Source organism: Poecilia latipinna, unplaced genomic scaffold (assembly GCF_001443285.1).
Source record: "Poecilia latipinna isolate Pla-1442-1.1 unplaced genomic scaffold, P_latipinna-1.0 Scaffold1697, whole genome shotgun sequence".
NCBI lineage: Eukaryota > Metazoa > Chordata > Actinopteri > Cyprinodontiformes > Poeciliidae > Poecilia > Poecilia latipinna.
In genome coordinates, this window is record NW_015114313.1 from 91,398 (window position 1) to 118,171 (window position 26,774).

Genomic DNA, 26,774 nt, shown 5'->3' on the forward strand with positions numbered 1-26,774 from the left:
ATAATAATAATAATAATAATAATAATAATAATAATAATAATAAATAATAATACTAAGAAGAAGAAGAAGAAGAACTACTACTTTAGGGCATGCAATGGAAAATGTAAGACAAATATAGAAAAACTGGTCAAATAATGAAGTTTACTGAATAAATGTCTATTATGATGTCTGAAACATTAAACTTTAATGCTTTTCTTTTCACATATAAATATATTTAGACTGCCACCAAACTGCAGCTCTATATTTAGTACATCTAAACAGTGATATTTAGTTTACTTGTTGTTGCTTCCTTGAAAAATAGTTTTTATCCTGGTAAAATAAAAGTTATTTTACTATTTATTTTACTTAAATGACTTTTAAATCTGGAAACAGCTGCAGCTCAGGAGAACTGACGACAGGATTCAATCTGCTGGTTTCCTTTGAGAAATGTATGAATTTAAATCTGAATCTAAACCTGATTCAGGTTTAAGGCAGTGAATATCACTTATTTTATATTATTTAATTAATTTTTGTTTATGTTAAAATGCTTTTTGGGTCACAAAAAACTAATTAATTTATTTGTAAAAGCAATACTAAAAGTGAAACATCTGAGGGGGAAAATACTGACAATGTCGTTGAGCTCGAGTTTATAATTTGAGGAAAAATCTGAAAAAATTCACAGTAAATTCAAACTCATGGGTTTGATTTTTGTGATTAATAATCATTAAAGTTGTGACAATGATCATAATCCTTTCACCCTTGAAGTCAAAAAGTTCAAATATATATAAAAATAACATTTTATACACATTTGTGAAAATTAAAGGATGTACTTCTAACCAAACACAAATTAAACATCCACTGCTGAGTTTCACCAAGGAGAGGAAATAAAAACATTTCTTCTAAACCATTTTTATAAGCTAGAGATAAAAACCAAAGTTTTTCATCTCTGCTGTCAGTAGAGCCTGAAGCAAAAACAACTCGAAGCATAAAAACAGGTTCAGGTGGTTTCAATAGGAGCTTTTATTTACATAAATATTCCAGACGGGTTCGTCCAACAGAAAACTGATCAAACTAGAGCGAACAGAGGCGACGTCACTTCTTTTCCTCGGGGGCCGGGGCCTCCAGCTTGGGCGGGGCCTCTTTGGGCTCCCGGTACGCCGGGAACACTTCCCACGGCGTGTTCAGGTCGAACTTCCTGAACTCCTGCGCCAGCTCCACGGGCTCCGCCACCACCCGCTTCAGCTCGTCGTCGTAGCGCACCTGTGGAGCGAAACGGAAAAGTTACTTAAACTCATCTTAACTCATTTATTTTACAGTGCTGATGGCAGAACTGACCTCTACGTATCCGGACAGAGGGAAGTCCTTCCTGAAGGGGTGACCCTCGAAGCCGTAGTCGGTCAGGATGCGCCTGAGGTCGGGGTGGTTGGCAAAGAACACGCCGTACATGTCCCACACCTGTTCCCACACAGACCCAGTCAGTGCCGCCGACCCGCCTCCAGAGCTCCAGCGTTAGCGAAGCCGCGGCGACTCACCTCCCTCTCGTACCAGTTGGCGGCCTTGTGGACAGAGACGGAGGAGTCCACCGGCGTCAGCTCGTCCGTGTACGTCTTCACACGAATACGGGAGTTGTAGCGCAGAGACAGCAGGTTGTACACGATCTGTGAAAAAACTACATTTAGTCAAACACCCAGTGATCTGCAGCCATGTCAGGGTCTCTAATGTGAATCGTTAACCTCTGCCTAACGACGCGCCAGAACTGAAGGCTCAGATCATTACAGGAGCACAAAAACACACTAGTTTAAATAAACCATAAAAAGTTCACAGACTCCTGCTGTTCTCAGTACCTTGTAGTCTGTAAATAAACCTTCACATATCTAAAACTCTGAATCTCTCCACAGGTAAATATAACCTGACAGGAAAACCAAATTCTTCTGAAATTATTAATTTGTTTCTGTCATTTTCCAGCTCTATGAAGAATAATTCATACTGGATTTTCTACATAACAAATATGTTTGTTGTCATATTGTTAAATTTTGCAGAAATCAACATCAAATGACAGAAAACCTGCATATTTATTTATAAAAAAGTTTCAGTCAAACTTTTATTTTGTGTCAGTGAGACCTGCTGTAGGTTTAAAACTAAAAATAACGATTGAAGAGCCACAACACGTGAAAAATCTTATTAAAATAAAGAAGCAGCCAGTTTAGTCTCTTCTTCTTCTTTGGCTGTTCTGTTCAGGAGCAGGTGATCAATCTGAGGTCTTCATCTTACCCAGCAGATCCACATCCAACATTTATTCAATACTTTCTCTGCTCAGGTCCAAACCAGTTCTATTTGTGGCTCTGTTCACTGTTAGCCTTAATGCTGCTCTGACTTTTTATGAAATCTAATTTTCTTTTTTGATGGTGATTGTTCACATTTCCAAATATTTGCAACTTGTATGTGATCTCCAGTGTGAACTGCAAACAACCTGAAAGTGTCCTCATTGCAGTAGAGGGCGCAATGACGTCACACGTAGAGAGTGTGCTCAGAGACAAAACATATTAATAAACATGAATGTCAGATTTATTTAATTTTCATCTGTAGTCCCTCAGCAGGTTGAAGTAAGGGATAAAAATACAAGTAAAATGCATAAAAACACATGATTTATGACAGATTTTAATGTGTAGATAAAAGTAGTGTGATTTACAGTAAACATTTATCATAAAAATAAATATTTATCACATCCATAAGAAAAAAAATATGTAAAAACACCAGCTGGTTTAAAAATGATTCAAGAACAATAATATAGTTTTGATTATAAAGTTTGAATGTAGCTAAAATCTCCAAACAGTTTAACCTGAACTGTTTGGTCGGTTTTGATCACAGCCAATAAAAATCCCAACCCCATCAGCCCTCCCTCATGACTTTGAGTCAGCGCAACCGTCTCCAAATCGTACATCACAGCAGATCTCATCAAGTTCTCCGTCCGCCACCCTGTCACTCATTACCACTAACTGGTTCCTACCAATCCAACCTGCCTCCACTCTTTAGCTTCCTGCTGAGCCCAGAAGTATCCGTCCACCTGTTCTTCTCGTGTCTCTTATTCTCACACACCAAGCCTTTCCTGCTGTAATGTCCTTCATTCCATTCAGATTAAATAAAGTTAATCTGAATATTGTGGTGTGAGGTGTGTGTGGGTGAGCGGCTACCTCGAAGCGGTTCTGCCGTGACGGGACGTCCACAGCGGTGAGGTCGATCATGTTCCTGAACTGAGCGTTGGTGTGGTCTTTGAGGAAGGTCAGCACCGGGACGACCCCGTCCGGATGGATCATCACCTCCAGCTCGTTGTAACACGTCACCTAAAGCAGAAAAAAAAAAAACCATTTTCATTCATTATTTTTATGAATCAGTTTGAAACCTGCAGAGCGTTCTGAGTGAATCTGTGGTCTGTAAGCAGCTCTGTGATGAGCCTGGACTGACCTGAACCTGCTGGATGTATTTTGGCATCATTTCAGCCACGTATTCTCCAAACGCCGCCAGCTGGTTGTGGGTGACGGCATCCTTAGGCCTGACTGTGGCTGCTCACACAGGGGAGAAAAACTTTATGGTTATTGTTGGATAAGTTACAGCAAAACATCTGTGCTGACTTATTGTTAGCTTAATCTTAACATCTTTTTGTTTCAATCTTAGAGACATCTAAGCTTAACTCAGTCAGGTTTTTTATTCATCCAAGCAAAAATCACTAAACTGAGGCTGATGACAGCAGCAAACAGAAGCAGAGGTAATAAATCTGCTGGAAAGTTATTGACCTGCCTCTAAACTGCTGGATTTTAACCTGAAACTCTCTGAGATTGGAATTATTTAGATTTTATATCCAGATACAAACCTGCAGTTTCACTGTAAAAAAAACACAAAATCTTACCAAATATTTCTGGTCTAGTTTCTAATGTAGATATCTTAGTTCACTTGAAATTCAACAAGTTGTATGAAGGTGTGAACTGGAACTGAATAAAAACTTTAAAAAAAAATATCCGAAACGAATTTATTAACCTGAACTTAGAGGTAGGAAATGCTGTACCAGTAAATAAACCAATATCAAGCTTAATGTGTGTCTCAGTCAAAGATTTAATATCGCAGAATAAGGCTTTGCGTTTTGTCTGCTCGCTGCATCGTTATGTTCTGAGTGTTGATACTCACGGCTGGTCTCAGTGGTGGAGCTCTGTGCTCTGATCTGCTGCGGCAGGAGACAAGAAGTCCGGGCAACTGGAGGAAGAACAGGGAAAATCAAACTATAACACTGATGGCACGTAAAACCGATAAATACATCCCCACTGATGTGTCTGAGCACTCTGATCTGTTACAATAGCGAACCTACAAATATATGTTTAGGTATAGCGTTAGCTAGATCGAAGGTCAGTCGGAGATTTAGCGATTAAAAACAAAACTTGGCAATCAAATTAACACATTAAATAATGCAGCCTGATGGAAACTACAACAGCACACAGACTCCGTTCATAAATTAGTTCTCAAGTCAACTTACGATTAAAGCTCCGTCCGAAACCTCCACGGACAAACCTTACTAGCGACGCCGCCATGTTTACACTCTGCTGCTGCCCGTTAGATAAACAGACTCTGAGTCGCCCCCTAAAGGCCGGGAGGAGAAAACGCAGGCAAGTGAATTACAATTCATAAACAAGTGGCTAACCAGAAATTTTACTTAAGGCCAGAAGAACTTTAATATATTTTTTTCGCAAATAAAGTAAGAAGTAGCCATCCCAGAAATTAATCAGCAAAGCTTTTGCACAAACAAGAAGTCTCACTTCAACATAAACTGTAGGTTTGTGTCTGCTGCATTTTTAGTTAAAACATGTTTATTCTTCATTTAGTTAAGCTCCTTGAACAACATGGGATATATGTGAAATTTAAGGTGGGCCCATGGCTTTTCCTTTTTCACAATGTCACCTAAAAATAAGAAACACATGGACCTAAAGGACAAAAACAAAATATTGTTCAAATACTATGGCGTCATTTTGAATGAACAAACAGACGTACAAGATGTTTCATCCAATTTTGGATTCAAAACAAACTTAAGTGCTTGAAATGAGTTGTACTTGATTCCACTAAAGGTTGCATTTTAAACAAAATGCTTAGGTGCAAAACTGTAAATAATGTTCTTATAGTTAATCAGGAAAAAATATTAAATTACTGTCATCCAACAGTTTCAGAACAAATCAACTAGTTATGCGAGTTGTTTAAACCTTGAATCTGCTCTCAGACAGGATAATGAAAATGTGGGGTCTGATTAACTCAATGTGCTCATTTTAAGGAATATTGTGGTTTGAATATGCATTTTAAAAACATTCTGACTGGTCAATTTTCCAAGTAAAGCATTAAATGAAGACAACAAAAAACAGGTCAGTACTTTTGTTACAAATATTTATTAACCTTCATCTGCTTTATTTTTCAATCTTTTAACAAATATAATGATAAAATAAAACTTTTCAAGGGTGTAAAATACCTGTTGTAGTAAATTACTAATTCCATTTTCCATAGTATTGTTCCACTTTTCAGTTGAAAGTAAAAAGCAAATGAGTCACAAAACAGAATTGTAATTTTAATTGCAAAAACAAACAATTTCCACGTAAAACACACAAAAATCTGACTTTACAGCAAATACAAAAACAGGTGAAAATGGAGAACTTTCAGATTGTGTGAAAACAACAGCAACACCTTCTCTCAGTCCAGTTTTCATCCTGAATGTGAATGTTTGACCCGCCGTCAGGCCGGTCTCTCAGCTGGAAGCTCCACACACATCCTGGTAGTATTTCCTGAGCATCTCCAGTTGAGCCGAGCGCACCAGGATGTGCGGCCTGATGGACGCCAGCCGCTGACAGGCTTCCTCTGGAGTCCAGCTGTGGAGCTGTCAGGAGAAAAAACACCTCAGATGTTTACCAAAATAAACAGTGAAACAAAAAATGTCTGAAATATTTTTATTCTGGCTGCATCCTGAGACCACAAGCTGAAAGAAACTCTCCTGACTTGATGGGGAGAAATATATGAACTACAGGAATGAATGCAGTCATATTTGTATATGCAACATCATATTTCTGCTTAAAGGAGACCCATTATGTAAAATTCTAAATTCTTCTAAAAACAGCACCTCTACAAAAAAAAAAAATTATATATATATATATATATATATATATATGTATGTATATATATATATACATATATATACATTTGGTGTCTGGAAAATGAGCTGTGCCAAAAACCTTAGCACATTTGATCAGCTGGTTTTACCGTTGTATCTGCTGTACAATGGCTGCTGGAATAGACAAGTGTTTGTTGCTGACCTACCATCCAGAAACCACTTTCTGCATTCTTGTTTGTCATGCAGGAGGCTTTACTAATGCTTTTCAAAGATGTACGTTTGTATAATTGTGCATCTGTTTGCATCCATTTTCATTTAAATTTGGATTTAAAGTGGCAGATGCCCTAAAACACCTCATTCTGAAAGGAGTTCGACATCAGAACTGAACAGACTAAAATCTTGTCATCTAAGAATGGTTTTTATGCAAAAAATGTAATGAACATGTTTTGCATAGCAGATAGATCAATCCTAACCTGTTTAGAGAAGCACAAAGGGTCACCTTTAACAGAACCAAAACTAGTTATATTGTCTTCATTCAAATACCTAGCCATATTATTCAAACACAAACTGCCCTTCAGACTGGGAAGGAGGCTGTTTCGTAATGTTTGTATTATAGGTTTGTATTTTCCTGCTTCTGCCATCTAGAGTTAAATTTAACAATATTTCTCTGATGTTTCGTACTGACCCGGATGAGGTACGCAGCCACCAGCGTGGCGCTGCGGGAACGGCCTGCCTTGCAGTGGACGTAGACGCTGGTCCCCTGCAGCCTGTGCTGCAGGGCGAACTCCACCCCCTGATGGAGGTTCTGCAGGCTGGGGACTCCGGTCAGGTCCACGGTGCTCAGCCTCAGCTGCTCCACGCCTGCATGTCGCCACTCCTGCTCCCAAACATCAGATCCTTACACTCCGCGCCTCACGTCTGAAACATTTTTACCTTAAATACAGAAGTCAGTTCTCAGGCTGATCCAGGGCTCTTATTTTTAAAGCACAGCACAGAAATGTTTTTAGTAACATGCTTTAATCTTTCACTAACGGATCCCACTCACCTCGGCCGAGTTGCAGAAATATTTGGTTTCATACGTTTCATTCATGGTGACAACTCCCCGGACATTTTCTGTCTCCACCAGCTGCAACACAACACAAACAACAAGCAAGAGTTCATAATTATCTGCTCAAATAAAAATCTGTGTGTAATTAATCTGTAAATATGAGTTTGCTATTGAATGTATGTAGCTACTTTTTTTTTTTTTTAAGTTTTGCTCATCGGTGTTCTGACCTGTTTGGTCATGGACCTGAACGGCAGCGCCCCCAGAATGACCGTCTCGTCGACCCGGTCGAACCACCTCCTGGAGGAAACCTTCTCCATGAGAACATTGTAGGCCAGAGTCGGGTAGAAGAGCAGCCTGGCTAACGCTCCGGACATGGTGGAGCTCTGAAGAACGACCAACTGCTTCTAAACACGGTCAACTCTGCATTACTACACCATGAAAGTTTTAGAACTACAGCCCGGACACATGGTGTGTTACACCGCTGCGTGTTTATTTCCGGTAACCCTCCGGCGTTCAACTTCCGGAGTCAACCCTTTTAAAATAAACCCAGATGACTTAGAAAAATAAATAAAGAAAAATAAAGAAAGAGATTGAAAACTAACTTCAGCTTTTTCATATTTTTGATCTATAAAAAATACGATCACAATTATTTAGTTACTTTTGCTTAAAAACAGACTTGGGTGAATAAAGCAAGAGTTTTAAAAGAAAATCTGACCTATATCCTGTTCTTTTTACGGAAAATACAAAAAAGAAATTCAGATAAAGAACTATTTTTAATTCAACTGGGCAGACATGCAAGACAATTTTTACATTCCAATTTCGGCAATAAAAACGTCTAAAAACTTTTTCTCTGATTAAATGTTTTTAATTTTGAGCAAGTAAAGCAAAAATAAGGTGCAAAATTGTTTTTTGCACTTTTAATAAATTTAAGAACAATGTAATGTTCATGGTCTGAAACTACTTTCAGACCATGACCATGTTCAGACATGTTTAACGTTTAAACATCTCTGAACTAAATAATTCAGTTAATATTTGATTTAGCAGTTTGTATTGCATTCATCTTTTCTTTTGCTTTTGGTGGGCCAGATTTCACACCCAGGCCTCTGGTTTTAAACCTGTGCTATAAACTGAAAAGACTTAAGGTTCAAGGGGACGACCCTTAACATACATCTACAGCTAAAGTGGAATAACTTAGATTAATGCACATTTACATAAAAGTCCAAACCTACAGTTAAATTTACAAACGCTACAAAAGAAAAACTGTTCCGGCAATAAATCAGACTAAGCTGTCTGTTTTCGATCAGTTATTTCTATTTCCGAAAAGCCAGAAAAATGTTCAAGCAGGAAAAAAAAATATTTTTAAGCGAACCCACAGAATTTAAATATGAAGCGATTTGCTGGTCCTACAGTGTTGGCTTTATTTGTGAAGTCACAGCTGAGGTAACACCGTTTCCTCTTTATTTATGGACAAGAGTCTGACCTGACGGTTTCTTAGCTCGGGTTTTGGCTCGTTCCTCCTGACAGAACCAGTGGGAGGTTTGATGATTCAGTTCACAAATCTACAAAACTGACATCCAGTAATTTATTGAAAAAAGCATTTATTATATTTTGACAAACTTTTTCCAAATCAGCCATGATACTGAAGCCATGAGTTATTTCTGTGCTGCATCAACAGCCTTAATGGCCTAAAATCATCAGGAAAGAGTAGGTACACACATAAATGCACACAATTACAAAAACTGATTTGGAGAAAAAAAGAACAGTGTGAGCACAAAATTATACAAATTGCAACACATTCAACAAAAAGTGCACCGCATTTATAATACATTTAGACTGTAACCCCTGTCTGCATAACATCAGAAAGCTTAATGCTAGTTCATCTAAATAATATGAAGAATTGAGCAGTTTATAATAGAAAATACTTTATACATCTGAATAACTGGCAGACATCTACAATGACACAAACATTTTCCAGAAAAAAAAATTTCTGAGTTGGGAAAGTTGAAAATGTGCTAGAATGAAAGTCGGATTTTGAGATTAAATCTCAGAAAATTGACAACAAAAAAAACTCAGAAATTTCCATATTTTTTTCTAGAAAATTTCTGAGTTTTTGACAGAAAATTTACTTTTTTCCTCCCCATCTACATGTGCCCTAATATACTGCCGTAGACATCCAAGAACAAAGGTAGTGTTCATTTATATTTTCATTTGGAATGGACAGCACCTTCAGTTCACAACATCATCTTCCTCCCTCACTTTACACTGAATATAAATACCTTCATTTATCCATAAAAGCTAAAAGCAGTGAACAGTAGTGACCCTCCTCCGTCCCGGAGCAGGTTTGGTTTTTATTTGAATTTTGTGACCCTCAGAGCGGGAGAGTCAGTGGTTGATGGTGGTGGAGTTCAGGATGTCGTGCTGGATCTTGGGGTTGGAGGCCTTGGACAGATCTCGCTGTGGAAAACAGCAGCAGGCGTGAGAACGTCAGAGTGAAGACAGCCGTCAGAAAACATCTAACTGCTGCTCAAAAACCATTTGAAGGGGCAGGACTCACAGAACCATTCAAATAACGGTTACCTCCAGTTGTTATGAAACATGCATTAAAAAAAATTTGACTTAGTAATTTAACACCCTGAAATTGGGCCTCTGTCTCTTTAAGAAGCTCCTGCTCTTTCTGAAACTCCTCCTTCAGGAAGTCATCACAACAGCCTTTCTCCATGAACCCTTTAACAGTTTCACGACTATGATGAGCTCAGCAGTTGCACCAGGTGTTTGCTAATTGTTGCTGCCGCTAGTCTGGAGGAGCTGAGTGGGGAAGCGAAGGGGTATGGTTTTAAAGAGGGAATAACATGATATAAAACGCAAAACGCTGATTTTACCTGATACTGCCCCTTTAAATTCTCTTGAAGTCACTATTTGAACTGATTCACATCAAACTGAATTATGTTTTGTTATCCTGCTCTCTCTGTGTAGTTATGCTGCTATAAGCTTTGACTGCTGGAGGACACACTGACCGCTCTGCATCACTGCTACTTTCTCCTACTACTCTCCAATTTGCATCATTAGCTGTCATTTAAACTCAGTTATTTTCTCTCCAAAGAAGCTACATCTAGTCTGGGGTTCTGCTGAGATAATGTTGATACTCCTGTTATAAATGTTTTATTTTTCATCAATATAAAAAGGAATCCTGCATCAGTTCATCTGGTTTTGGTGAATCTGCTCTGTCTTCTCAAACCTCCAGCTGGTTTTGGCAAATGGCTGCTTGTACTGATTCAGGTTCTGGTTCTGCTGGAAGTTTCTTCCTGTTAAAGGAGATTTTTTCCTCTCCACTGTCGCTATATGCATGCTCAGTATGAAGGATTGCTGCTGCAAAGTCAACAACGATACCAGTTTTTTTTTTACGGTTGCTACATGCTGGTCCAATCTGCTGGTTTCTTTAAAAACTTTTTAAACTAGTTTAAATAATAAGCTTCATTAAATGTTCTATTTGATAACTGGGATCAATTGGAATGTATGCAAGATCGAACTGAAACAACATCATTCTGTAGAGAGCTTTAAGACGATATATGTTGTGAACTAGAGCTATAAAATAAACTGAATTACATAATTACATCATTTTGCATCAGTTCCTGCTAATTCACATTTATAATGTTTGTGCTTCACCCAAAGTTAAACTTTTCCTGCTTCTTTCAGGGCCTGAATCACAAGCAGGGAGGAGATTTGTTTTAATCTGAAGCATGCAGTTAAACAGGGATTAGTGAGAGGTTTCAGGATCCCCAACAGACTGAACTGATTCAGTGTTGACCAAGTTTAACATCATTAATCACCACTTCTCCCAACAAACTAAAGAAAACTGCAGCGAGGCAAATGAAGAAACAGAGGGAGAAGATATGTTAGAGAGAAAAGTTTAATTTACCACAAACTCTGAGTATGTGCTGGCTACAGAAGCCATGCTGAAGTTACGCTGTGGGGTCTGCAACGCACCACTCACGGGGGTCGCCTTGCCCTGGGCCTCGTTCTCCTTGTTGCAGTCCTGAGTCCTGGGGTGGGGGGGCTTTCCGCCGCCCGGCGTCCGAGCCGCTGGAGTCTGGAGACGACAGATCGAGTTACAGAGTTCCTAAACGCTGCACTTTCACAGAAACAAACTTTGGTTTGTCTCATTCTGGATGAAATGTTGACCTAAGAAACCTTTGGGGTTTTGTCCTCTATATGAAGCATAAATAATTTCAAGTTGGTTTTGAAATTAAAATCATTTCAAAACCAACAATAAGATTCTGCAAATCACAACAGATTCTCTGAAGTGCAATTCGTGAACTTTAAAACCATTTTTCTTTTTATATACATCTCTTTGTTATGACCCATTTAGATCTAAAACTAAGGTTTAAACCAAGGAAGTGGACCTAAAGTTAAACTAAATCTGACCATGAAGCTCAAAACCAAATTAAGTTGTAATGTGGCCAATTAAAGAAAAATGATGCAAATCAAATAAAAAGGACTTAATTTTTACTAATTCAGATATGTACACCCTGCTGAAAACTATTTTTTACCAAGTTTGAACTAGTTTCTAGTGCAAATATCTTAGTACACTTGAAATAAGACATAACTGACTTAGAACTAACTTTTCAGCAAGATATGGAGCTTGTTTTATTCAATAATTCCTTAATATTGATGAAAAAGTTCTAGTTTCACCAGCAGATTATTTCACTTACAGGAAAACATTTTCCTGTGTTGTAAGTGAAATAATGTGCCAGAGGAACTTGTACTTTTTTAATCAATATTAAGAAATTGTTTACTTTTAAAATCAAGCTTTTATATGTTGCAGAAAAGTTACTTGTAAGTTAGTACGCTTAAAAAAAAAAAGACAAAATTAAGATATTTGCACTAGAGACTAGACCACAAATACTTGATACGATTTACATTTTTTACAGTAACAGAGCAGATGGATAATTGTTACAAAAGAAAAGCAACAAAAAACATTCAAATTCTATAAGCTTGTTAATTTATTCTCATCAGAAGTCAGATTAAAATATTTAATAGTATAGTGACAGATCTGTGTCTTTGTCCTAAAGCAGAGCGAAGCTGGCAGATTAACATGCAGCTGATGCGTTAGCCTGACCTTGTTAGCGGAGAGAAGGAGGCGAGGCACGGGCGAGCGACAGACGGTCCCGCAGTGAACGGAGCGCATGGTGCTGTTGGAGGCCCCGCTGGACATGCTGGAGGTGGCATTCAGCTGGCAGAGGGAGACGGACGGCTGTTAGTGCTGATCGGGTTTCAGGTTGTAAAGAGGTGGGGTTCTAACCTTTCTGGACTTATTGGGTGTTGTGGTGCCCAGGAACCGTCGCTTGGCTGGGGTTCGGACTGCGGTTCCGTACAGCATGTCCTCCTCCGTCTGTTTGCTCTTCTTCAGTTGCTGGAAGGGTTTCATCAGCAGGAAGAGTTAACACACTTCTTAAACTTGTACCAAAGCTCAAGTCAAACCTTCCTCACCCTCTCGAGTTTCTCCTTTTCCTTCTCGATCCGGTGCAGCTCCCACTGCTCTGCCACATACTGCAGGAACATCTGACCGTTCACCAGGAACTCCCGGCCCTGCTCGTCCTCCCACGCATCTATCTGGGCTTTCAGTTTCTTTTCCAGCTTGAAACACAAACACACACCACTGCATTAATGGTTGCCAGATTTCACATATTTCACATAATTCCTGATGTCATTTCTTACCTTTGGGAGGTTTTTCTGAAGCTCTGACCTTTGTTTCTCCTCTTTAAGAAGATTTCCTCCTCTGTTAGCGAACCGTGTTGGATCTGTGGCTTTCTTCTACAAATGACAGAGAAATCCACAGTGTAGATGTTGGCTGTGTAGCATTGTGAGATGGAAGCTGTGCATAAATATATCCTAGGTAATGCTACGCTATTAAGAGCTATTCTGTGTTTGCTACTATCATGTTAGCAAATTATGTTATGTAATGCTACGGTATGCCATTCTGAGTTATGCTACCTTTGTTGTTGTTATATGATGCTAGGAGAAGCACCGTTATTCTGAGCTACACTTATTTTGATGTTTCACTATGCTATGTTTGCTACTATAATAATGCTAAGCTATTCTGAGCTAAGCTGTGTTCGCCATTATGATGCCACCCTGATATGCTAAACCTTTATTCTATAACGCTGTATTTTGATGCTAGCTAATGCTATGCTACATTATTCTGAGCTATGCTACGACAATGCTGTACAATAATGCTAGCAAATTATGTTTTTTTTAATAATACTGGCAAAAATAAAACTGACTTTACTGATCTGTAAACTCTGTTCTCAACAATAGAAATCAGATAAAAACTTGAAGATTCCTTTTTCAAACTTACTTCAAGGTCCAAGTACAGCCTCCAACTTTCTTCCCACTTCTGGACCCCCTCGAAGAGTTCTTTGTGATCCTCATAATGTTGCTTCAGGCGCTGAATCTCAGCATCATGCAGAGCCAACAGCTCCTCATTAAAATCCTCTAAACACATAAATGCAGCATGAGTCAGGGAAAATGAAACAAGATGATGTCATTCCAACAGCAGAACTTACCACTAAAATATGGTGCAAAATCCTGTCGTTGGTCAATGCTGAAAAAACACTTTTCCCAAAACACGGCGATCTCTGACCGAATGGCTTCTGTCACGTTTCGGATGTTGTTTAGCTGAAGCTCCTCCAAGCGATGCACTTCTGTTTGTAACTGCAGAAAAAAATAAATAAAAAGTAAAATAAATGGAAAGAAAAACTAAACATGTGGTTCTGATATTCACAGTTAAAGACGCAGTATTTTGTATTTCCAGCCACATAGTGCCATTTCATAGCACAATCAGGTCACTATGTTACCTTCAGTTGTTATAAAAATGCTGAATATATGAAATATGACTAAAGAAACTTGACTTCATAATTTAACACCTTGAAATTGGGCCGCTGTCTCTTTAAAAACTCCACCTTCAGAAAGTCATCACAGCATGGCTCCTCTATTAACCCTTTGGAGATTTTAGCTGAGTTTGACTGAGAAGTAGCTCCAATAATGAGCTCAGCTGCTCCACCAGGTGTTTGCTAACTGCTGCCAGCTAGTCTGATGGAGCTGAGTGAGGGAGTCCTGCTCTGTGAGGTGGAGGCTTAGAAACTGCAGCTCTGAGGAGGAGCTGCGCCTCGAAGGCGGGGCTAAGTCCACCCAGGCGTTTTGCACAGCTGAATGGTTGCCATGGAAATGAAGGGATTTCTCAAACATGCATAAAAGAATCAAGGAAAAACTCCAGGTATGTCTAATGAAGGAATAGCATAACGTGATATAAAGCTTAAAGGACTTTGATTTTACGTGATCCTGCCCCTTTAATGATAGCACAGGATGAGAGCAGGTCATCTCACCGCCTCCAGGTTCCTCCTCCTGGACGCCACCATGTGCTCGTTCAGAAGCTCCCTCTCCTCCTGGGGAACCTGCAGCCGGTCCCACAGCTGCTGGATCTTCTCTCTGTGGCTCTCGCAGATCGCCTCGTTCTCCACCTTCCGCTCCTCCAGCTGCAGCATCAACATGGAGGAATCCAGTAAACCCAGCCTGACCCTTTACAAGCTTTAAGTAAAACGTTAAGTTCCACTTTGTGCTCTTGCCTGACACAGGAGCAGCTTCAGAGATGTGATGTTGTCCCTGGACAGGCAGAAGGCGTCCTCATCCTCTGAGACGACGTCTTTCTCGAAGCTGGTCTCTGGGAAGTGGTCCAGCTCCTCCATGAGCAGAATGATCTGCTTCTTCAGCTCCGTGAACTCGGAGTATCTCCTCGCCTTTCAGGAGGACAGAGCCACAGCGTCACGGTACGGCTCACTCAAATCACAACCGTTATTCACAGAGAAACAGATTTTACCCATCAGCCATCACCACGCTGAATGGCGCAACGTGGACAATTTGAGCTCATCTATTTTAGTTTTCAGTTAACGTTTTAATAAAAGGTTAAATGAGATGTTATGTGAGACAAATGTGGTTGTACATCATTTCATTTACACAATGAAAGGTTTTCTGTTTCAGTGTCTCCAGACAGACATCCTGGCTGTAACAAGCATTTTTTTATAACCCTGTTTGAAAGATGCAAACAGGATTCCTGCACATTTTTTATTTAAAAAAAAAAAAAATCACACTGAGCTCTTTCTTGCAGTTTTCAGATTATTCCAGCTGCTTGTGGACAAAATGAACCTGAGTTATCATCTGTCGGCACATTTTGACTTCCAGTTTTCAGACTGTAGTGCAGCAGCATCGCACCACCAGAATGGAGCTGGATCTTTAGAAACACGGTTTGTTTTATTTGCACAGTAATAAATGTTTGACTTTTTAGACCCAGTTCAGGTCCAGCTCTGTCTGAACTTAATGCTGCCCAGAAACCAGAGGAAGCTAAAAGCCTCCTGTGATTCTGACTCCTGTCATTTGATTCAGGGACATGAATCAATTTAAAAACCACTGCATATATGAAACATTACTAGATATTCACTCTTTACAAACTGAAAGGAAAAATGTCTGGAAATATTTCCCATAGTTCTCCAGATATGGAAAACAATAAAAGCCAATTCTGCACAGGAACTCTTATTACACCATATCTGTTGTAACATATTAATATCATGCTGAGTACAAATGCCTGAAAATTCAAATATAAAAATCTTTTTAAATATTGTATAGAATCTCTCTTGCACTTCAGTACCGCCATGATGATTGTGATGTGATGCAACGTGCAGCTCATGAGAACCAAACAGAAACTGATGTTGCCTGAAAAATACTGAACTTTACTGTCAAATTATTCATATTTTATACATTTCAAATGTCTATTTTAGTCATTATGGGTTTTCTTTTGGTAAACATTTAATAAGAAAAATTTAATTAAATGTATAAAATGCCGTAATTCTGGTGTTCAGTGCAGAGAAAAAAAAAAATGAATGGGCAACAATCTTCATTACCTAGAAAGTGATGTAAATCAAGTCCAGTAATATCTTTAAAGACAAAAAAAAGTATTTTAAAACTGTATATTAATGTTTTCCAGCATGTAAAAGCAGGTTTTACCTGAAATTCCACTTCTCGGCTTTTTGTTAAAGAAAAATATTTTCCTCTTTAAGCAGAAACCATCAACAACAAGCCAACGGTTGGGTCCAAGTTCTGCCCCAAAACTTTAAGCTGACATTTACCATGTCTACAGTTTTTAGTTACTAAAACATTGATGAATTTTAAAAACTGTTTTAAGATGTCCTAACATGTTTTGTCATTTAGAGGCAGGTCAGATCTGCTACTGGCCAGGATGTAGTGATGATAAAAATAAAAAAAAAAATCCACAGCCTGACCTGAGAACCGGAGCGGTTCAGAGAAGCCGGCTTCCTGTTAGTGGTAAAACAGCTACATTTCCCACCTTCTCTTCGTTCTGCTGGGTGATGTGCTGCTGGAAGTTCTCCAGCTGCTCCAGCGAGGGAACGCAATCCGCAGCAACGCCGTACGGCATGGAGCACAGAACGTCGCACAGGTCCTGGTCCTGATCCAGCAGAGCTTTCAGCTGCTGCATCCGCCGGTTCCGCTCCGTCATCAGAGCCTCCACCTCAGTCCGGATGTTCTTCTCCTGCTGCAGCATGCTAATACCGTCTTCCTCCTGCACAGAAAAGGACTGGAAGGTTAATAAAGACACTTTCACTACTAACAAAACAGCACCAAGAGGCGTAGATCTGCAAAAACTAGACACGCAGTGGATTTTCTTCTTACGTGTCCAAAGTTTTGATCCACTCAGTCATTCCAGTCATCAGCCAAAAAGACGATTTTACCTCAAAAACAGGAATCTGGAGCTCTAAGCAGAGTTTCTCCATCTCTGTCCTGCAGGTCTGGATGCTGCTTAGGAGTCTTTTCTTCAGTGATTCCTCCTCTTTCACCATCATCTCCAGTAGATTCTGCAGGACAAATCACAGGGAAACCAGCAGATGGCTTCAGTGGACATGCAGACGTGATTAAAAACCATTTTGACCAGCAGAAATTCTGGCATTTTTTAAAAACCTGACAGTGTAACCTCTTCTTGAACATGCTGAACATTTGCATTTATTTAAAATTGCAGCTTTGTCTGACAAACATTTCTGCACGTTTATAACATTTTGGACATTAAACACACAATAATAACCACAATGTGTTTTATTATTTACATCAGCGGTGTCCAAACGTTGTGGCCAAAATAGACTAGATTTGTTTCTTTTGTGGGAAAAGAATGTTATTCATTGTCATTCATCCAAACATTTAAAGAGATTTCAAGAATGAAAATAGATTTCCTATTGTAGATATTTATCAAACCTAAAAATTGTCTTTTTCAAACATTTGAAAAAAAGTGTTTAGCTAATCCACTAAACAAAGGATACACAGATTTCTACCCAGAAATGAAATGCTACACTGCAGTCTGCTGATCCATCAGTTTTAGTTTCTTAATGATATTTTAGCAGGAGTTTCCTCACCCTAATGTGGTTTTTGACAACATTAGTCCTCTGCAGTCTCTGGTCCTCCGGGATGCCGATCTCCTCCCAAATGTCCTTCAGGTGGCACAGCGACTTATTCAGACACGACACAGCCTCTGCTGCGAGCACCTCACTACGGCAGCCAGAAAATACAACAATGAGCTCCGTAAATGGTAAATAATCATTTAAATATGAGCCCTAGATAGCAAGAAGGCTAAAAAAAAAACCTGGCAAAGTCAAAACTGGAGATTCTGGATTTAACGTTATCCTAACTCCAGATTGGCTGTTGGCTAACTTGTACAACTCTTCGCCGAAACTTCATTTTATCGTCAGAATAAACGCCTAAACACTGAAATGTAAAGCTTCAATCTTACCTCTTCCTCATTGTTAAACCCCACAGCTTCAGAAAAGTTTATAAAAATGCTTTCATTCGAAAAAACAAGACGCCGAAGATCTCCGCTCTGGCTGATTTCACCTCAGTCCGTTTGTTACAGCAATTCAAAATACGCGTTCCACAGGTTTCTGCTTTCTGATTGGCTCTTGCTATGGGGGCGCTTAATATAGCAAACCGGAACGAACCGCCGGAAGCGCCTTCTGTTCACCGCCCATACTCCAACCGCTTTTTGCTTACTCCCACGTTAAAACCACACATACACTACTTCCATAGTGGGTGTGTCGTGTTATTCAATTAGAGATTAAAATACATCTGATCGAAACGGCTATAAATGTGGTTAATATTAAAGAAAATTAACACAGATGTTAAAAAAAAACACACATTTATTCACATTTTTACAGTTGTATTGATAAAGGTGACCAAGCATTAGCAAACATTCTCAGCTGACAGGAATGTATGACATGAGGCGTTAGGAACGTGTCCTCTTCCAGTCAATAAAAAGTAAAATGTTCTCGATGGCTTCAAACGTTGTTGTCCAGTAGAGCCTCCAGGAGCCGCGAACTGTTTGTAATTGCAGTTGTTACCACAATGAATTTATAACCTGGAAAACATAACAGCAGTGTCATGATTAATTGCCTTTTCACTAAGAAAATATTTAGTTCAGGCAAGCAAACACAGCAAGGGCGACCCAAGATTGTCTGGGGTCTCGGGCCTTGGGCAGGTATTTATTTGGAGGCCTACTTCCTGTTAAGCCTCCTTTCATTTTTTTAAATGCACAAAACAGAAAAAATAAAGCTAAACCAGCAGGTAACAATAAGGTGGCTTTCTGTTCACCTCATGATCTCAAGCATTTTAAGTTACAGCACCTTTCTCTTTTCCCAGAAAACGGAGAGCTGAAACCTCAGAGAAGGTGCATCCACCAAGGAACATGACCAGAATGATCCGCTGAGCATCACTTTTAGACTTGGGATCAGCTCCTGTGCCGCCCGATATTGGACACAAACAAATGAAAACAATCAATGACAAAGATCTGGAATGGATTTTATTGCACAAGCAGCTTCTTCACATTTTAGATTGCATGAAATTTCAAAGGGATCTAACCTGTTACAGCGAATTCATGCCCGTTGATCAGCCTGGTTACTTCTTCCAGCCCCGTCCAGCCGTCCCGCTCTAACACCTGGGTAAAAACCAAAGAAAATAGGAAAATTTTGTTTTACTCTTGTAAATAAATTCCCATTTGTTGGAGTGACAGGACTCACCTGCTCTATAATTTTACAGCTCAGAGGGACATAGGCGCCACTGAAAATATAAGCCATGTCCCGAGGAACACGTAGGTCATATTCTTCATCCGACTTTGGTACCTTTATCCAAAATAAATTCATTAATGCCAAGTTTCCTCATGAGAGAAGAGGAAGCTTAAATAGCTGGGATGATCTTTGTTCTTTACCAGGTTGAGTTTTCTGCTTAAGGCTCTAAAGTGACTCTTCTTGGCCAGAGAAGAAAAGGCGTCGGTCAGTTTCCCTACAAAACAAAACAAAGGTATTCAAGGGTACAGTTACTGGGCCTGAGAATCCACAAGCTAAACATGTGACCACAAGAACCTGTAATACTGGAAATGTTAAAATGTGTTTGTCTGAATGTCTCAGAAACACTTTAAAGAGACAAAACAACCGTTTTCAGATAGTTTCAACCTGAAATGCAGAAAACAATGAAGCAGCTTAAGCTGAGCCCACAAGAAAAAGAGAACAATATCTGATTCAAACTGTATGCAACAAGTTAAAGAATGCTCATCATTGTTTATTTTCCTGTCTGAGTGTGTTGAACTGAACCCGTTTTACCTGCAGTTCTGTCGTTGACCAGTTTGCCCACTTTGCTCTCCATGACGGTGAGCGTCTCCCCCGGCTGCTGCTCCACCAGCAGCCCCAGCTGCCTCAGGTTGGAGAACGTCAGCAGGTGATCCGCGCCGTAGCTCTGATGGAAACCAGCACAGGAGACGGGACGGATTAAACACAGAGCTGTGGGACCACATCATGCCACGTTTCTTAGCATTTTACAGCTTGACTGTTCAGAATGTTTGTTTCCATAAAGAGATATTGAGAAGCTTCTTTCACAAACATTCCTGCACCGTTTTGCAGCCAAAGGTCAAATTTATGATGGCAGGAGATTGTAAAAACATTTTATGAAACACACGGCTTACAGGTTGAACCATTCGTGTTAACTTGATAACTGAACAAGTCAGCAGGGTTCAAATTAAATGACAACTTATGAAGATTTTCTACTTTATCATAGAAAATATTTGAAATCTTAAAGAACTTAATTTTTTGTTTTAAATTATCTATTCTGAAACCGTCAAAGGAAACGTATCAGTATTCTCATTTTTTGTAGGTAAATGCACATTTCGATATTTATCCTCAGCATTCCTGGAGGCTCTCATTAGTTTTAGGAGCCAGAAGCTCAATTTGAGAAAATGTTAAACTTCCACGTTATTTTCACTGGAATATCTCAATTTTTATATATATATATATATATATATATATATATATATATATATATATATATATATATATATATATATATATATATTAAGAACAACAAACAGGAAAATTAAAGTTTGAACTGTAGCCATTAATCAGAATAATTAGTCATGCATGAAAAAACTAATTAATTGTTGCAGAATAAAATATTCTGTGTTGCTTTCCAAGGGCCCGACATAAAGCAATCTAAAGGAATAATTTATTACATATTTTCATCTATGACAACCGAAACGAAATTGTAATAAACATTCAGTTGACTTGATATTAAAACTGCATCTCAACAATTTTAGCAAAAGCTGGTGAAAAATGCATAAAGTATTTCACAAATATTGAACTTTGTTTTAAGTTGTTCTAAATGTTAAATGAATTTTAAATCCAGGGGTTCAATGTTTTAATATTTTATAAAGTGACAGAAGCCTGATTATTATTATTTTTTTACCAACTCCTCAAAATGAGAAAGAAAAGGAAAAGAGAACACGACACTAAATTAAAGCGAATGTCTTGATCTTCATAAGTCAAGAAATAGCTACTCATGTAAATTTGTCCAAATCTGAACTACCAACAAAAATCTGGGAGAACTGAGACAAACGAGGCTGGTACAGAGTCAGTCTCTATTTAAAAACCAAAATAAAAAAAAACAAAATAAAAAAAACATTTATTTTGTTTTTTTTGTACATCTGTACTAGAGTGTCACTATCTGCAGATGACACCGTAGTGTGTTACATTAAATACATTCTCTGATTTTTTTTTTGCAGTGTCTGAAAGTTTTAAATGCCACTTTGCTTGTTTCTAATTATCTAAATTTTGAGTATTTACATTTTCAGACTGAGTTCTTTGGAAACTGGAGTCTCCTATAGTTCTCATGACTATTAATCAAAATAAATGTCATTTGCTGCTTATAGTGACTCATGCAGCATCAGAAGGCAGCTCCACCAGTGATTATAGGTTAAAAAGCATCAGGAGTGATTCTGAAATATTCCTGGTGTTTCTGCTTCTCACACAGGAAACAGAGGAAAGTGCGTGTGTCCTCTCACCTGAAGGTACTGTGCTTTTAATGACTTGAAATCTTTTGGCAGGAGTCCTGCAAGAGAAGAGTCACAAAACTGTCATCACAACATCGAAATGAACAGACGTTCCTGCGTTGAATCACAAACGGGAATTCACCGTTTTCCGTGACCGACAGAAGACACAGCAGCCGCAGACTTTCGATCATGGAGACCTGAGGACCAAACAGAGACCAAAGCTGAGATTTTCTCAGAAGGTTTTTGCTTTTAAAGTTTCCTTTATTCAAAACCTGTGAAAGCGAAGCCCACCTGTCTGTTGATGTGTTCCTCTATGAAGGAAATACATTCACGGATTTCAAATCCTTCAAGTAAACCTGAGGAAACATGAAGACATTAATATAATAAACCTGGAAATACAGCGGACAGTTAAACATGAATTATCTTATGCTTATAAAATATTGATGGTCAAAAATGTTAAAAACACAAAATGAAGTAGCAGATTAGTGTTAGAGAGAAACTGCCAGTGATATTTTTATATGTTAAATAATAACAATACTTTTGTTTAGCCAGGAACTTCCATTGAGAAAAAGCATGAAGTCCAAATAGCAGAAGAGGAAGATGGAAACAATTAATAGTTTAATAAAAGTTTCTCTACTTGCAGAACTAAAAATAATCAATTTACGTCCAGACATTTGGTTTGACACGGTTTCCAGTAGAGATCATCTTCTGTTTTATATTCTAATACGCTATTTAAAAGTACTTTAACTCATACATCTGTTAATATTTAATTCCTAACAGGAAGTTGTGTTGTTTAGAAGTCATCTGATTGGCTGACATAGGCTACTCTGCCCCCTAGTGGACTGGCATGATTAAAACAACTATCACAGGCAGATTTGTGTGAGTTCATGTGGATGAAAACTTTTCTGGAAATAATCCTGTGGTAGGTTGTTTTAAATAATGAAGCAGAGATATTCACTTTTATTAAGACCCTACATGTGTTACTCTTGTAGTCGCCCTGTACAATTTAGGAATAAAATCTGTATTTCCCAATGAAGATGAAGTTGTTGTATCACAAAGAAAAGCCTCCAGTGAGACACAAACTACACGCATTAATCTCACAGTGTTCAGTCTTCAACAGCTCCTGGAAATCCTGCTTCGTCTTCTTTTTCATGATGGACTCGCTGGCACTGATGTCTGAAAGAGAAACGCTGTTAGCAGCGGCAGCTGGTGATTCTGGATGTGCAGTAATCCTCTGGAGGTGCAGCGTGGGAAGTTAGCGCTCACGTAGGCTCAGCAGCCGATGCTCCTGCTTCAAACCTTTCAGCTCCTCGGACACAAACGTCTTCATCTGCTGGATGTCCATCCCCCGTCTCTTCTGCAGGAGGCCAAGACACGAGGAGGATTAAAACCATTCACTCTGACTCTGTCGGTCACCACGGTTACCGTCTCAACATTCACTCACATCATACGCAGTTTGGAGGTTCCTGGCCTTCTGACTGAGAAACCCAAAAACGTTGGAGAAATGCTCGTTCCGGATTTCATTAAACACCTGAGAGAAGTGAACAAACGTTGACCTTCAGTCCCAGATGAGAGCAGACGGACACCTTTGACCTCAGCCCTACCTTATCCTGAGAGTTCAGCATGACTTTTAGACTTTTGTCAGAGGAGGTGACTTCAGGCCCGAACTCCACACATCCTGCAAAACAAGATGCAGAGCTGAGCCGGCAAAGAAACCTGCAGAAAGCGCTAGACTGTTGGACAATAAACAGGAATTTTTAGCTACTCGCACATAAATATGGCTGCAAACGGTCGCAAAATTATGCAACCGTACAACTTTGAAAAGCAGAAGTGCAGCCTCCTGCACAACCAACAAGAATGCCGAATGTGGTTTCTGGATGTTAAGTCAACAACAAAACACTCATACAGTAAAACCAGCTGACCAAATGTGCTAGAGCTCTGCTTGGGTTGCTAGGTAACAGACTGGACTTTGCTGGGGTTGCTAGGCAGTGACACAGTGCCTGTGGGATGTGACTTAAAAATTGGAAAGTTTTTGGAACGGCTCATTTTCCAGACACCAAGGAGACAAAAAAAACGGCTGGGTTGTTTTGTTGAAGCGCTCCGACTCTTTCAGAAACTGTGGAGGTCAAATTGGAAGTGTAAAAACATGAAAAATGTGAATTTGGCATAATTCGTTCAACTAACACGTTTCTGTTGCAGTTCGATAACTGAAGAAACTTATAGATTTTTTTAAAAATGTGAGGACAAACTTTAGAATGAGGGATTGTTTAGGGAATGTAATCTAAAGACATTGCTGTGTAATTTTAAGTGTTTGGGTCTGTGGTCATTTTTAAAATGATCATTTTGTCATGTTTTGTTGACTGAAGTCAGATACCCACCACATTTGATCCTAAATATATCATCCACCAGCCCCTCGTAGACAACTTGTGAGCATAAAGGAGTGATGAAGTCCACATCTGTTAAAAACAAAGTGACATTAGAGCGGAAACAGAGCACAGCCTGAATCCAGTTTGATGATCTGCAGCTTCTCACCTCGATCAATGAGGAAAACATTCCCGATCTCAGCATGCCGAGCTTTTTGTTCTCCCTGCTCTACCTGCTCCCTCCACGACTCGTAGGTCATCTGCAGACAGAGAGGCAGCAGATGTCTTAACGGAGATTAAGCCACCGGATCTGAAAGTTAAACTTTTGATCTTTGATCATTCTGGACCTTGGAACAGCGTCCAATCCCGTAGACCTTGGAGAACGGTCCGAAGAGGGAGTGAAGGAGGTGCAGAGCGCTCGCAGCTGTCCTCACCCAGCGCTGGTCTCCTGCCTGTGCAAATGAAAGGTTGTTAGCTAAACTTGTTGTCTGTATGGAGTTATATAACCTCAAAAAGATGACGTGTTTATACATGCTCGTATCCAGGACTGGTTCAACATTAAGTTGTTCATTTCTGACTAAATCTGAGGTCTATACGTCTTTAAACATTTTATGTTTTTCTTTATTTTTAAAGCACTCAAGTCTTAAACAGCTGGAACTATTTAAGAATCAGGAAAATGGTCAAAATAGATTAAACAAAAACAATCCATAAATAAATATCATCTGACTAAAAAAATTAATTAAGGAATTCTACAGTTGGTAATTGAACTGAACTGAGCAAATGCAGGGTGGACAGATGGACAAGCAAAACCTAAAGAATAAGATAAAGTCTGGAGAAGCAGCTCTTTTGAAATTCCAAACTTTTCCAGGCTACATACAAACCTGCATACAGTGTCAATACAAACTTAGTAGTAATTATGAGGGATAATCATTAAAAGAATAGGTTAACTGTCTCAGCTTCTCTGTTAGGCTCCAAATTTACCAGAAAGTTGTCTCTGAAGAACTCTGGAAGCTCCAGGCTGATGATGTCCTCGTCCAGAGGAAGGAGGTAGAAAGCCCACTCATCAATGGTCACATCTGCAGGACGACACACACAACTTCAGCATTCAGGTGACGGTCAGCACCTTTCACTGCTGACCATCAACACGCCGAAGCAACAACTGACCACCAAAGACTCCCTGCTCCTCCAGAACTGCCTCACATACGTAGAACTGAGCAGGAAGGAGAAAGGCAGTGAGTAAATATCAACATTCACACAACTTAAACAGCATGTGGAGTACATTTGATCAAATTAAGTCAGGACTGCATTATTTTGAAAAGCAGTGTAACAATTTTCTCTTTAAAAACTTTAAACAAACTGGACTGAATTGAGACCGATTCAAAAAGGATTGCAGATTTAAACTGGAACAATTTTACTCTCATGTTCCCATAACTTATGAAATAATGAAAACATGTTTGACATCAGCAGCATGGTGGAACAAACCTTTTGTGGAGTGAAGATTATCTTGTATCGTCGAAATTTTCCTGCTGCCTTGTCTGCATTAACTACATCTGAAAGGAAGGAGCATAAGTTGTAAAACACTGTGTGTTATTTAGCGATTATAATCTAGATCACTACGAGCAAGATGAACTAAACTTTTAAACCAAAGTTATAAACAAACATGCATATTTAGCTGAAGTTACAGATGCATTACATGCAGGACACTTTGCCCCACCGGTGAGGCAAAAACAATAAACATTACTTACCACAAATCCACTTCACGGTTTGTATTCGTGGTCGAATCAGAAAGCAAATCCTGTATAAATAAGACAAAAATCAGATAACTTGTCCAAATACAAAAAACAAAAAACCCAGAGATCCACCGGTAACAAGGAGCAGAACGTACTGATCTGAGATGCTGACTATCGGCTTGTGCTCCACTTTGTAAAGTTTGTCGACTTCATGTTGCTGCAACAATGTAACATGTTAAATATTTTGAAAGAATCTGAGATAAAAGCTGTTTTTAATTAGATTAAAAAACAGAGCAAATACGGTTTACCTTTAATGTTGAAACATTTGCAATTCGATCAAGTGGACTCATCAAGTCCGACTCAATGAAAAGGTCTTTCTTCCCCGGCAACTGTGAGAGAACAGGAGGTTAGTATGTCAGTATGAATGAATAAATCAGAAAAGCACTGAGCCTCTGAGGATTACTCTTAAAAACCAGCTGTGTACCAGTAAATACACCAATTTACATGAAATCTAACTATTCTATCGTTAACAATGGTCACATTTTAAGCCAGGAGGTTCCCAGAAGTTTGAGGATGACTACAAAAATAAAGGGCCACAAGGAGCTTTGACTGTGTTTGTACTTGAGCCCCAGTCTGTATAGTTTTTAATCTGTATTTATTGCGGAAAATCAAAAATACATCCTAACTTGTGCTGGGAAAAGAATAGATGACACACCTATGCATCAGGTGGCATCCAGCTGGGCCTAACTCTTACTTAGGTGTAGTGTTGTGTCCATCGTGTTCCCACCTGTTCCAGCAGGTAGATGAGCTGATCTCTGGCCAGTCTCTTCAGCAGAGACAAGTCTGGGAGCTCCGGGGAGTCTCTCCTGGCACTGTGAGCCATTCTGGGCTAAAACAACAATAACGGAGCTAAAACAGAGAACATATATGTAAAAAAATATATAATAAAATTTTTATGCATTACCTTTTAGGTTTTCCAGTGTAGAAATATAAAAAGTATATACACAGATGCTGCTGATAGAAAGAAATCAGTGCTGACGTGAAGCTCCTACAAGGTTAGCTTATTGGCTAAAAACAGACCTGTCAGCTTGAGTTACAAAGA

The 26,774-nt window shown here is 39.1% G+C and overlaps 4 protein-coding genes across 6 annotated transcripts; all 4 read right to left on the reverse strand.

Moving 5' to 3' along the window:
• Nucleotides 1-969: 969 nt before the first annotated feature.
• ndufs3 (NADH:ubiquinone oxidoreductase core subunit S3) lies at nt 970-4,612 on the reverse strand. The gene is made up of 7 exons (XM_015060265.1): nt 4,502-4,612; nt 4,159-4,224; nt 3,442-3,539; nt 3,171-3,320; nt 1,512-1,637; nt 1,315-1,434; nt 970-1,239 (listed from the first exon to the last, which is right to left on the reverse strand). The coding sequence occupies exons 1-7, from the start codon at nt 4,554-4,556 to the stop codon at nt 1,072-1,074; spliced, it is 783 nt and encodes a 260-aa protein (XP_014915751.1). The 5' UTR covers nt 4,557-4,612; the 3' UTR covers nt 970-1,071.
• An 814-nt stretch (nt 4,613-5,426) lies between these two features.
• Nucleotides 5,427-7,657, reverse strand: ptpmt1 (protein tyrosine phosphatase mitochondrial 1). Its single transcript, XM_015060266.1, has 4 exons — nt 7,388-7,657; nt 7,158-7,238; nt 6,798-6,989; nt 5,427-5,881 (listed from the first exon to the last, which is right to left on the reverse strand). Exons 1-4 carry the CDS (start codon nt 7,532-7,534, stop codon nt 5,753-5,755), a joined length of 549 nt encoding a protein of 182 aa, XP_014915752.1. The 5' UTR covers nt 7,535-7,657; the 3' UTR covers nt 5,427-5,752.
• A 1,081-nt stretch (nt 7,658-8,738) lies between these two features.
• prc1b (protein regulator of cytokinesis 1b) lies at nt 8,739-18,295 on the reverse strand. 3 transcript variants are annotated; one of them, XM_015060257.1, is made up of 14 exons: nt 18,004-18,295; nt 17,630-17,762; nt 16,958-17,080; nt 16,555-16,788; nt 14,783-14,953; nt 14,543-14,692; nt 13,724-13,871; nt 13,516-13,652; nt 12,876-12,971; nt 12,648-12,794; nt 12,460-12,570; nt 12,277-12,390; nt 11,145-11,247; nt 8,739-9,614 (listed from the first exon to the last, which is right to left on the reverse strand). In XM_015060257.1, exons 1-14 carry the CDS (start codon nt 18,012-18,014, stop codon nt 9,529-9,531), a joined length of 1,764 nt encoding a protein of 587 aa, XP_014915743.1. In that variant the 5' UTR covers nt 18,015-18,295; the 3' UTR covers nt 8,739-9,528. The 3 variants fall into 3 exon arrangements, with proteins under 3 accessions (XP_014915743.1, XP_014915742.1, XP_014915741.1); XM_015060256.1 differs by having other exon boundaries at nt 11,077-11,247; XM_015060255.1 differs by lacking the exon at nt 8,739-9,614 and adding an exon at nt 9,677-10,526 and having other exon boundaries at nt 11,077-11,247.
• A 93-nt stretch (nt 18,296-18,388) lies between these two features.
• Nucleotides 18,389-26,729, reverse strand: vps33b (VPS33B late endosome and lysosome associated). Its single transcript, XM_015060258.1, has 24 exons — nt 26,637-26,729; nt 26,460-26,561; nt 25,981-26,061; nt 25,828-25,889; nt 25,688-25,737; nt 25,425-25,492; nt 25,107-25,152; nt 24,924-25,018; nt 24,290-24,394; nt 24,112-24,202; nt 23,958-24,035; nt 23,184-23,257; nt 23,024-23,110; nt 22,846-22,936; nt 22,681-22,755; nt 21,871-21,935; nt 21,722-21,776; nt 21,592-21,638; nt 19,862-19,994; nt 19,471-19,544; nt 19,283-19,384; nt 19,125-19,200; nt 18,890-19,000; nt 18,389-18,624 (listed from the first exon to the last, which is right to left on the reverse strand). Exons 2-24 carry the CDS (start codon nt 26,553-26,555, stop codon nt 18,545-18,547), a joined length of 1,842 nt encoding a protein of 613 aa, XP_014915744.1. The 5' UTR covers nt 26,556-26,561; nt 26,637-26,729; the 3' UTR covers nt 18,389-18,544.
• Nucleotides 26,730-26,774: the final 45 nt, after the last annotated feature.